Below are 12,099 nucleotides of genomic sequence, written 5' to 3' on the forward strand. Positions count from 1 at the left end.
CTCTAATAGAAGCTGCATCCCCTCTGTTGCATTGTAACATTTTAATAGAAACTGTCTTCTAATACAGATTTTACATTAATAATCTTAGCTGGTACCTATCATGCATCTACCGTAGTACATTGTCTGGAATTAATGGCTAATTTTGCAGTTAAATTGTAAGCTCAGGCTAACAGTGGCTAGTACTTTTACCTGAACAAGACACATTTTGTGTGGAACAATGGGACAATAATCAGAACAGTAAAGTCAATCTTATACATGTCTGATGCATGTATGCATTATAATGAGCCACTTGGTGCTTTTCCGCACCCATCACCCGCCTAGCTCTTACAGCATATACTAACAACACAACTAATCGATCTAAAAATCTATGATTCAAACCTTTTATTTTAGGAGTAAATTTCATTGTAAGAAATTTACCTTGTCTGCTTGCTAGTATATTTGTAATTTGTTTTTAACAATAAAACAGCTAGCTGTCTATAAATGTGTAAATGTAGATGCTGGAGGAAAAGTGTATTCTATTCAATGAAAGGCTTGGAAAAATTTGGAGGATTGGGGCAAAGAATGGTATAAATTTTGACATTGACTTTCCCGTGGTTGTGTTCTAGGTTTTTGAACATGGAGATGAGAAGATTGTGTGTCTGACTTATGTAGAACAGCTCTCAGTGGTTGCTAAGCAGTTCATCTATCTATTGAGAAGAAATAGAGCACAAAGCCTGCTTTTAGATGAGTCTTTATTGATCTATGCTAAACAATATGGTCACCCACTCTGCTTGGATGATTTCAATGTAACCTCTGTCACTCAGTTGATGAACAAATTTCCATGCATTGTGCAGGTTTGTTGGTTTAATATTACTTTACTCTTAGCTCAAATAACAAAAGTAACTATCAGTTTATACTACCAATACTATTATGACATAATTGTCATACACTTGAGGGTTCAGCCCCCAAGAGCTCTATGTCCACTGGTGTACTAGTATATGTGAGAAATCACCCTAAACCTAGTACTCTTTTATCAGTATCAGCTAATGACACATCAGGTGGGAGTGGCTGATCTTCCAAAGGTTTATCTAAAAATGTGGGTTTGTCTGGTGATTTTATGATAATTGTGCAATCTCACTTTATTCAAGATATACCACACCACTTGCATACTCTATCTTGGAAATCATTCTATGATCTTTTCTATAATATTACTGTCAATATATTCTTACTCAAAAAAAAGTATAATTTACTGTTAAATGAATTGCCAACTAAGTGCAATAGGGTATCAGATTTCAAAGAACTGTTGAATTACTTTTAAATAAACAAGCAGTACCTACAGCAAAAAGTTTTCGTTTTTTTTTTACAGACCATATAAGCTTTTGACGACAGATTATGCACAATGTTCCTTGTCTTACCAGTTATATACTTTGCACTCGCCCTAGGTAAAATTGTGTGCATGGCTGGCCTATCTGTACTGTTAAATTTATTAATGACACCTTTTTCATTATTCAGGTGATTGGTCATGGTTCAAATGCAACAATATGTTTAATAGACAGAACATGTCTTCAAGAGTTTGCACATCAAACCTTGGTACTCCTGATGGAACAAGACAATGGCCGTCTTTCAGTTGACGAGTTTGCCCATGCATACTTTCTTATGTGGTCTCATAGAATTACACCAATAGAATATGGATTCAGTAAAATTACTGATTTACTGAAGGCAGTGTCTCATATCTGTAAAGTAAGTGTAAATTAAAGTTTTCTCCTCAGTGTAAACCATAAATTGCATCCCTCAAACATACAATGTCTGATAGCTCAATAGACAATTATTTACTTGTGTCATTAAAAATTTATGTGAAAATCTTTTTTTTTCGTCCTCGAAAAAAAAAACAATTATGTTTCTAGTTACATGTTCGTTAAAGGTACATGTAAAATTAATAAAATGGATTTTTATAGCACTCACTCATGGATTTTTGTGAACAAATTAACCATAAACTGTTAATGTTTAGTCTTGGCTTTACAGTACAATAAATTCATGTGAAATGTATGTTCGCCAGTCTATAATCTTTAAAATACTGTATACAGTAAGAGACTCTTTTTTTAGCTCTGCTGTCGACTTTGTCGAGCGGAGCTTATCATATGAGTGATTGTCCGGCGCCGTCGTCCGGCGCCATCGTTGTCGTCGTCGTCCGTGTCAATGTTTTACTTTTTCGACTTCTTCTTGAAAACTACAAGCCTGAATGCTTTGATACTTGGTGTATATGTACCTTGGGTAGACCTCTCTGATTTGTTCATTTCATGATGATATCTTCAATTCTCTAATTTTGGTGAATATTTTTGTCATTTTTGGTAAAAAGTGATATTTTCAACTTCTTGTTTAAATCCGCAAGTCCAATTGCTTTGATATTACATATATAGGTACTACATGTGGACTTCTTTCAGATTTGTTCATTTCATGATGATATCTTTAATTCTAATTTTGGTGAATATTTTTGTCATTTTTGGTAAAAAGTGATATTTTCGACTTCTTGTTAAAAACCGCAAGTCCAATTGCTTTGATATTACATATATAGGTACTACATGTGGACTTCTTTCAGATTTGTTCATTTCATGATGATATCTTCAATTCTCTAATTTTGATGATTGTTTTTGTCATTATTGGTAAAAAGTGATATTTTCTTCTTGTTAAAAACCACAATCATTTATGGTCAAAAATGATATTTTTGAATTCTTGTTGAAAACAGCAAGTCCCATTGCATTGATACTAAGCATATTGTTCATTTTCTAATGATATCTTCTGTTCTTTAATTGAAATGTGCATTGCTAACAGCGGGGCTATCTCAGCCGAGAGGCTGCTTGTTGTTGTTGTTTTTTGCGAATTTTTATAACAAGGAACATTTCAGTTTGGATCTTTAAAACAGTGAATCACAGCCACTAACACAAAAAATACCAAATTCCAAATATTGATAGCAACTCCAAGGAAACTGTTTACAGTATATTATATTGCATGTATTTCAGGTGAGGAATGAATGGACAGAAGACAGCTATGTTGAACTAATCCCTCTACATCAGTTTGCAAGGAAGGCCAGACTGTTACTACGGAAACACCATGGTGCAATTGCATTTATGAAATTTGCTGAGGCATATCTTCAAATGTTTGGTAACATGCTCCAGCCAAGTCAGTATGGGTGTGGCAATTTGAGTGCATTGTTGGCTTTAGTTCCACAAGTCTTGTCAATAACAGGAAGAGGACCTGGGAAAACAGTCACTCTTAACTCGGATCTGAAAGGTTAGCAACTACACTGTATCTTCTACATGTGTGTGTGTGTGTGTGTGTGTGTGTGTGTGTGTTCAATCAGTGGAAACACTGACTTATACTAACTCAAACCCTGTGGCAGTCAGGATGAAGACTGTGATGATGTTAGACCAGTGTAGCAGAAAAACAAAGCATTGCAGTCGTATTGCCATGCAGTTTATATTCTGGGGAAAATAAACAAAAACCCTACTGAGTATTATTCAGCCCATTAGTGCAAACACCTAATTTGTTTTACTTGGCTTTGTGTCTAATTATATTTAGTAAATAAAAAGGGTCTGTCATAAAAGATTCCATATTATTTGTTACAATGCTTCAAAACTGAATAATTGTACTTCATACTATCTCTGTATACGGACTTGATTATCACATACCAATGTCATATCTTTGCAATTGTACCATTGCATTATGGGATACTAATCTTTGCATTAGCAGACTGTTATTCAACTCAATAATATTATCCATACCTGCCATTGTTTATAGGGCGTAGTTTTAAAAGAACCAAGTCGTATGTAGAAGGAGGTAAAGATGGTGGAGATGTCATCATAGAAGATGAAGGTAACCTTTAAATTCATTATTTTTTCACAAATGTATTTAATGTCCCCCCAGGAAAATAGCACAAAGTATCAGCTAATTTGCATAACAATATAATATGTTAATTCCCTATTGTATTAATTGTTACGTTCACTATTGTATTGTTTATCCGAATAAAGAGTTAGGGAATCCCTAACTCTATAATGGCCTAGGGAGAATCCTGGTATTCAATACATAATACGTATAAGTCGTGCCATTTATTAATAAAATGCTTATGAGTTGTAAAGGGGTGCTATTGAAAGCGTCAATCTTTTGATCTTTGTGATATTATAAAAAAAAAAAAAACGAATTTCATAGCAACCAAACAGTTGTCTATTTAAATGATATTGTTTACACCCTGGTACCATTGTCTGAATACTGTATTTGCTCTATCAGAAGTGCATCTCCAATAGAATTGCATATAAACCAAAAATCACATTTGTTGTTGAACCATTAGAATATTAGTTATTTTGACCAAAGAAATATGGTAGCTTTGTTTTTGATACTTGATGTAAACATACTCCCCCACAAACCCATGCACAATTCTACCTATAGGTTATGTATACCGAGATCTTATGGTAAAACTTGCGCCCAATCAGATTTAGTGTAGCTTATGGCAATGTTGTAATGCAAAATAGTGGGATGTCAAATTGCCAGAGAGGACACACATTAAAATAAATAATGATTGAACAGGATCTGCCATGGTGAAATGGTGAAGTATTGACTGGCTATGATACCTCATGTACATACATGGTAATAAAATGCAATGTACAAATGTAATCTAGACATAAAATGGCCGTTCATTATGAGTATTTGGTGTTAATAACCACCTACCGGTATCTCAATTGTTTTTATTTCTAAATATTCTTATTTCTAAATGTTCTTTGCTTCCAGTTCCAGATGAGGTAAATTGTCGTGAAAATAAAAAAAATGCCAGAGTATTTAAAGAACCAGTTGTGCCAGTAAAAGTGAAATCAGGTATGTAGTCATGGCATTTTAACAACGAGTGGAATACAGTAGAGTGGACCTATGACCATTTCAAACATGGTATTTTTCATTTCTCAGGTGTGGCTTACTAATGCATGTCAGTTTATTTTGTGATTTGATTCAAAGTTAACTGGTAGCCATATTGGATTTTTATGTCTCAACAAATTGTAGACTAACACCCTTTCTTTCCCATTAATTCTGGTATGTCAAGAGGTTTTCAGCAGGCCATGTCAACCATTTCTCAGACTTGCCTAAAAAAATTTTTTTTTTATAGTTGTTACAGAGACAAGACATAATTTCATGTCCTCAAATGTTAAATCAATCCAATAAAAATCAACTATGTCAATGTCTTGTTTGATATATTATTTGACTGAAATTCAACCCGTAATTGTTTTACCATTGGATTCTATAAAATTGCTGCTTTTCAAGACTGTGTTCTATTGGAACAATTTGTGACACTGTCAACTCATTTTGTTTAATTTCCAGTAAAGGAAGGCAGTCCGGAAAAGGGTCAAAATATTTCTGCAAGTAACAATACAGGTAAAAACAATTGTTCTTGTGTGTCTCGCGTATGTACGTTCAATGGAATGGTGTGTATCACTTGACCTGTCTAACATGTCTTTGCTGAGCTTTAAATTCATTTTGCTTCACAAATTTTATTCAACACAATTTAATTCACATCATGTATAACCACTCGATCCTTCTTTTCATCACAAATTCACATATAGTCCTGTTTATAGTTTGCACTTTACTTCAGAAGATTAGCTGAATTTTTTGAGTAAAACTGAAAATTGAATAAAATTTGGTCTGTTGGCTCCAAATTATGGTTCATTTTCTGAAATATCGGAGAATATATGAAAAAATTGCATAAAAATTCTAGTGGTGAAAAGGCTAAACTTTCAGTTTCCAATTGGTATGTATATGTTGATCTTTGGCACCTTATGTGTATTTCTTGAAATGCTTCAATTTTGTTCAGAAAATGAGACTTTGAAGTTTTTCTATGTTTAATCTTGTAGAACTGCTGGATATGAAATCGCCTGAAGATTTATTATGTCATGGTTTTGCTCCTTCTGGATTGCCATCACCAGCATTAATACCAGAATATATACATAAAGATCTGATCTCCTTTGAATCACCACCACCTCTACCATCAAACATAGGTGAGCATTATCTTTCATCAAAATAACCCTTTTTTGGTGACATTTTTGTTTTTGTCTGCCTCACTGAGCTGCAGCCTAAATTTTGTGTTTGGCTCCTGTGATAAATCTCGCCCTTTTATTGCTTCACCCACTGAACTACACTCCTTCTTCTATTCTGCCTCACCAAACTACAACCTACACTAAGTGATCACTCGCTGCTCCATTCTGTCTTACCAAACTACAACCCACACGAGGTGATCACTCCCTGCTCCATTCTGCCATGCCAAACTACAACCCACACTAGGTGACCACTCCCTGCTCTATTCTGCCTTACTAAACTACAACCCACACGAGGTGATCACTCCCTGCTCCATTCTGCCTTACCAAACTACAACCCACACAAGGTGATCACTCCCTGCTCCATTCTGCCATGCCAAACTACAACCCACACTAGGTGACCACTCCCTGCTCTATTCTGCCTTACCAAACTACAACCCACACTAGGTGATCACTCACTGCTCTATTCTGCCTTACCAAACTACAACCTACACTAGGTGATCACTCACTGCTCTATTCTACCTTACCAAACTACAACCCACACTAGGTGATCACTCGCTGCGCTATTCTACCTTACCAAACTACAACCCACACTAGGTGATCACTCCGTGCTCTATTCTGCCTTACCAAACTACAACCCACACTAGGTGATCACTCGCTGCGCTATTCTACCTTACCAAACTACAACCCACACTAGGTGATCACTCCCTGCTCTATTCTGCCTTACCAAACTACAACCCACACTAGGTGATCACTTGCTGCTCTATTCTACCTTACCAAACTACAACCTACACTAGGTGATCACTCCCTGCTCTATTCTCTATTCTCTATTCTCTATTCTCTATTCTCCATTCTCCATTCTGTATTCTGCATTCTGTTTAAATGCTCAAATGGGTACTGAGGACAATAGTCATACATTGGTCATGTTAGTAGTAAGTTCTGTACAACTTGGTCAAGCATGAGATATGAGGGAAATTGTGCTAATAAATTGTAATTGATTTGTATATTCCTGGTCTATTCTTTAAGAAGCTGAGAAAATTAAAGAATGAAAAGATGATGGAATTTGTTTAGACTTTCACAATTATCTTGACACATACAATAAATTGCATGTGTCAATTTTTCCTCCTTTTCAAACCAATGATTATTTATTCAGCAAGTCAATTTTTCCCAGCTGTCAAAGTCATTGTAAAAGTTGTGCTGTCTCTGAAATCTTATAATTAAAGTAATGGTATAATGTTGTGATAACATCTTCCAGGAAATCAGAAAAAAATGAAACAATAGAGGGCCACTACAAAATGGGTCTATGTGAGAATTGTTTCGTTCATTCAAACTGTTTTAAGGTAGCGAGAAGGTTTTGTGACGTTTTTAAATAAAACATTCTCTGTCTGTTGTCTCGTTCAGAACAGTAATTTAGGTTATATTTATCAAAAGACTAAGTATAGAGGTGCAAGTTCGCACAAACTGGACAGACATTGTTTACATAATTATCACGTGACATCAAAAATGGCGAACCTTGTAAAAATGACTAAGTCCGCGATTGCGAGAGCACACTGCGGAATTTCCTGGTGAAATTTACGTCATGCATTGTCCGTAATCAAGTCCATTGAAATGCGTCTCCGATAATCAAAAGACCTATTATTCTGATTTCTATGCAGGTTTGTTTTTTTGTCCCCAAATTATTTCATACTTAACACCTTTAACAGACTATTATTCTGTGACAAAGCATTTTCTTTAAAAACCCAGACATATTTCGCACCATCATTATCTTTTGAACGATAACTGCGAATTTGAATGTCCTAGTCCGAGCGCACTTGATTTGGCGGCGGTCCCGATGAGTCGTACTCGATCAAAACTTCAACTCGAGAAAAACGCGAAAAACAGTTTTGGTTAATAAAACACTGTAGATTTGCTGCATTATTATAAATACACACTAAAAATGGCCAAACATATTAACCACTGATATCATAGAACTCATAAAGAGTGTCAGATATGGAATAATTTCAAGCTCGAGCGTGAAAAATGAAGAAAACTGCTGGCATTTGAGTCCGTACTCCAGGAACGTTCGGGTTTTCCATTGTTATGCAAACGAACAAGGAGGGATAATCCTCTGACAAACATTACTGTCCCACTGTACACGCTGACAGTTTACAAACAAGCTAATTCTTCAAGTGTCTCTGATAAGACATCTAATAAAACGGTTTTCATGGTGAAACAAAATGGCCGATGTTTGAAAAACAATTGCTGTGTCAGAGTGCGACACTGAGTGGCAGATTTTTCTTTGCCTCGTCTGTCAACGCTTTCTTTCTTTTCTTCGCCATTGCGTTAGAAAAAAATGTATTAGTAAAATAGAATATTGACTTGGAAAATAAAACGATTTAAAAGAAAGTTGTGCAAAGTTACAGTACTCCTTTCGCACAACCGCCCGCTTCCGCTTTCCAATCACCTTTTTCTCTCGCTTTTGCGACCGCTTGTTGAATTCGACCGGACAATTTCCGCTTTATTTTCGACCGCGCAAACCCCGAAATATCACCGCCCACCTGCTCGCTCGCGCGCATTTAAAATTCGGACTAACAGAATAATTTCTGAGGTTCACATTGTCTTATAATTGTCTTTCTGTTTTTTATAGATGTTGAACAGCTGACAAAAGTTCAAATACGTTTTGTTTTAACTATATATAATTATATGCACGCAACCTGACCCTTTGACCTCGATTTGGCTTGGACTGAATATTTTATTTTAAACAATATTCTGACGTGAAATACAAAATGTATTTCAACACAAGTACAACATGGTTGTCTGGGGTTTCTTTTCTGATTGTTGAGTCTTCGCAATGTGTTTTGTATAATTATTGTTGTTTTCCCCCGATGCTGAAGGACCGTAAAGCTAAATGGCAGTTACATGCATGGACTGAGTGAAAGAAAATATTTCTAAGCCTAAAATAAAACCTAATATTACACCTCTTTGTGTATTTGTTAATTTTACATATGTTTGTCATGACAGTATGTTTGTAAATATCTAGAAAAATCTCGTCTTTCGTTGATAATTTCGATTGTTTGTTTGGAATGTCGATCCCCGTTGGTTTCTCCATACTGAGTTTAGGAAGGGCGTCGATCAACACCGTGACAATCAGCCGAGAGAAGACAAACATTGACCGTAATTCATGGAGATCATGTCCGTAATTTGTGGGCTGAAACCCCAAATAATTAATCAAGTATTATTATTTTAATATATATTTTATTTTACATCGCAAAACTAAACCATGCCCAAAACAGAGCTAGAGTTGTTCGCGGTGAAACAACCGCATTGAAGACGATGCAACTTCAACTAGCCAATTCTTACCTTGAAATAAAAAAAATAAAAATTCGAAGAGCATCGGGGAAAATATTAATAATCATCCTTATCAATCGCTTGCTTTATTTTATTCGAATCCATGAAATCCACGATTTTTTTTACATTTGTTGGCAACTTCCGCGCTAAAAAAGATTGAAAATGTGGGTGTGGTTATTTTGCAAAGTCCTGTTGATAATACGGACAAATATGGTTCTGTGACCCAGGTCGTGTTCCGATCAGGTGACTCTCAGCCAATCAATGATGTTGTAACAAAGCATATTTGACGCTAATTGAAGGGTCGTCGTACAATCCAATCGCCGGCGTCGATTCACATAGTTTTTTGTGCTGTGACACGCTTCAAAATTATTCGCTGAAAAACATATATTTTGACAAACTGATGGAATTTGACCTTAGTTCAAAAAGAAAATACTAGGCTAAGATACATTAGAGTTCATGCGAATCAGTTTTCTCTGCAAGTTGTGAAATAAAGTAAACCAGAGTAGGGTCGATGATTTTCAGCCTTGAAGGACTTCCATATGAATCCTGAGTTTCGAATTGTTCATCGACTGGCCACCAAATAGTTATGGCTATAACTAAATTTGACACGTTTTTCTTTTAAGCCCAATAAATTATTCATACATGTCAAGCTCTGTTCGATTTTTTTCAGGGCATGTGGCCGTTTTTAGTCGAAAATATTTTTTGTGGGAACACTTTTGCGGTACGTATACGGTATAGACCGAGCTCATTCAATGATCGTGACTTAATTGTTCAGAATGTAATAATAGTTAATACTAGTTGTATGTTCACACTTTACAATCAAAACCACCATTTCGACCACCCATGTGCCAGTTTTCAGTGTTTGGGCGAGCGGTCAATGTTTTCAATGAGCGAGCGAGCGAAAAAAAAAAAACGCGATGAAAATGCGGTCGGTTTCCGGTCGGACAAGACCGCGTGGTCGGAAATTAAGCGATAAGCGGTCGATGTAAAAGCGGAAGGTTGGGCGAAATGAGTACTGTATGACCATGTTTCTCCGACGAAGTCTCGACTGACAATAATGCTGACAATGAACGTTAGATAAACACGCATTGTTTGCAACTGGAAGCTTATCACCCGTTATATCAGAATCGTCAACAACAGAGTATACAGATAAGATGTTATCATTTAATTCCTTCCAAAGATAAACACTATTCAAATATCCACGAAACGGCAGTTGTAGTCTTTTCTGCTAGTGTTTTAAAACACTAATTTGAGCAACGTTATTTCGCAATTTCGATCTTTTGTAAACCTGGGATGATGTATCAAGGTCTAAAGTAACCGTTTTATCAATTTTTGAAAAATCAAGAAAAAAGTGAAAATTTCCCTTCTCGCTACCTTAAAAAGGGTTTAGTATATAATCTTCCAAAATGTCAATAGTGTAGTCAAATAAATAATTTTTTAAAAGTAAAATTAGGAGTGGCCATGGCACTAATGGACAATTGAGTTTTTGCAGAACTTTTTTCTCAAGTCCTGAATAATAGATTCATATTAATGTTTTATCTTCAATAGTCAATTCAACTCTTCTAACTGTACTGTTTTTATGTTTATCAGATTATATGATGGGGTCCACAAAAGATAGACCAAGTTCTCTTGATCAACACTGGCTTGATGCAAATGATGGTAAAATATATGGGCTTCATCACCGTGACAACACTCCTGTGCAACCTTCGGATGAAGATGACCGAAGTTCACTATACAGCAATGCAACAAATATTTCTAGACCACGGTCAAGAAAAGGCTATCCAAAATGCAAGATTGCTGCTAATTTTTCTGTTCCAATACAAAAGTAATCAACCAATATAATAGAAAGGGAAACTACCTTATTTGGTAAATGTATGAACTTGTACTCTCGCTATTTGGGGGATTGTGAAATTCTCTTATATCTTTATTAATATTTTTCTTTACCTCAGTTGGTAAATGTATATTATACATGTATTTTTACCTTATTTGGTATATGTACATATCTTTATATTTACCTTATTTGGTAAATTTACATACTTTTATATTTACCTTATTTGGTAAATTTATATACCTTTTTATTTACCTTATTTGGTAAATTAACATATCTTTATATTTACCTTATTTGGTAAATGTATGCACCTTTATTTACCTTATTTGGTAAATTTAAATTTATATTTTCCTTATTTGGTAAAAATATGTATCTTTATTTTTACCATATTTGGTTATATGGATATACATCTATATTCACCTTGTTTGCTATGTATGTATATTGACTGTATTTTGTCAATATTTGTACTTTATTTTGCCTTATTTGGTGAATGTATGTATTTTTTATGATTACCTTATTTGGTGAATGTATGAACTTATATATTTACTCATGCTATTATTAACTCTGATGTGATACTTTAGTAGATTGTGACAGCTCTTGAATGCATAACAAAAAGCAGATTTCAATTTATAGTAATACTTGCTACATTATTTCATTATCCACTCTTGTTAAACTATTCTTAAGTAGTTGTTAAAATCCTTAATCTCGGTTAAACTGGAAACTGTCCATAGCCGCATTTATTTTTTAGTGTTTTAAAATACTGGTATCATTTCATTTCACAACATACATGTAGTACTATGTGGACGCATACTGATAAATGCCAAGTCCTTATGTATAGACATGGTACTATACTGACACAAACTTGTAAATCTTTATTTCCATTGTAAAGACATGGTA

The 12,099-nt window shown here is 35.0% G+C and overlaps 1 protein-coding gene across 1 annotated transcript in view; it reads left to right on the plus strand.

The window, feature by feature from the left end:
* LOC102801054 (meiosis regulator and mRNA stability factor 1-like) overlaps nt 1-11,359 on the plus strand; it is a 38,672-nt gene extending 27,313 nt beyond the window's left edge. The window contains exons 21-28 of the mRNA XM_085502484.1: nt 606-833; nt 1,492-1,719; nt 2,997-3,267; nt 3,775-3,849; nt 4,759-4,842; nt 5,338-5,391; nt 5,868-6,011; nt 10,965-11,359. Coding sequence (XP_085358610.1) covers nt 606-833; nt 1,492-1,719; nt 2,997-3,267; nt 3,775-3,849; nt 4,759-4,842; nt 5,338-5,391; nt 5,868-6,011; nt 10,965-11,203 — 1,323 coding nt within the window. The 3' untranslated portion in view covers nt 11,204-11,359. The remainder of the gene's footprint in view (nt 1-605; nt 834-1,491; nt 1,720-2,996; nt 3,268-3,774; nt 3,850-4,758; nt 4,843-5,337; nt 5,392-5,867; nt 6,012-10,964) is intronic.
* Nucleotides 11,360-12,099: the final 740 nt, after the last annotated feature.

Source organism: Saccoglossus kowalevskii, chromosome 8 (genome assembly GCF_978046115.1).
Source record: "Saccoglossus kowalevskii chromosome 8, keSacKowa6.1, whole genome shotgun sequence".
In the NCBI taxonomy this organism is placed as follows: Eukaryota; Metazoa; Hemichordata; class Enteropneusta; family Harrimaniidae; genus Saccoglossus; species Saccoglossus kowalevskii.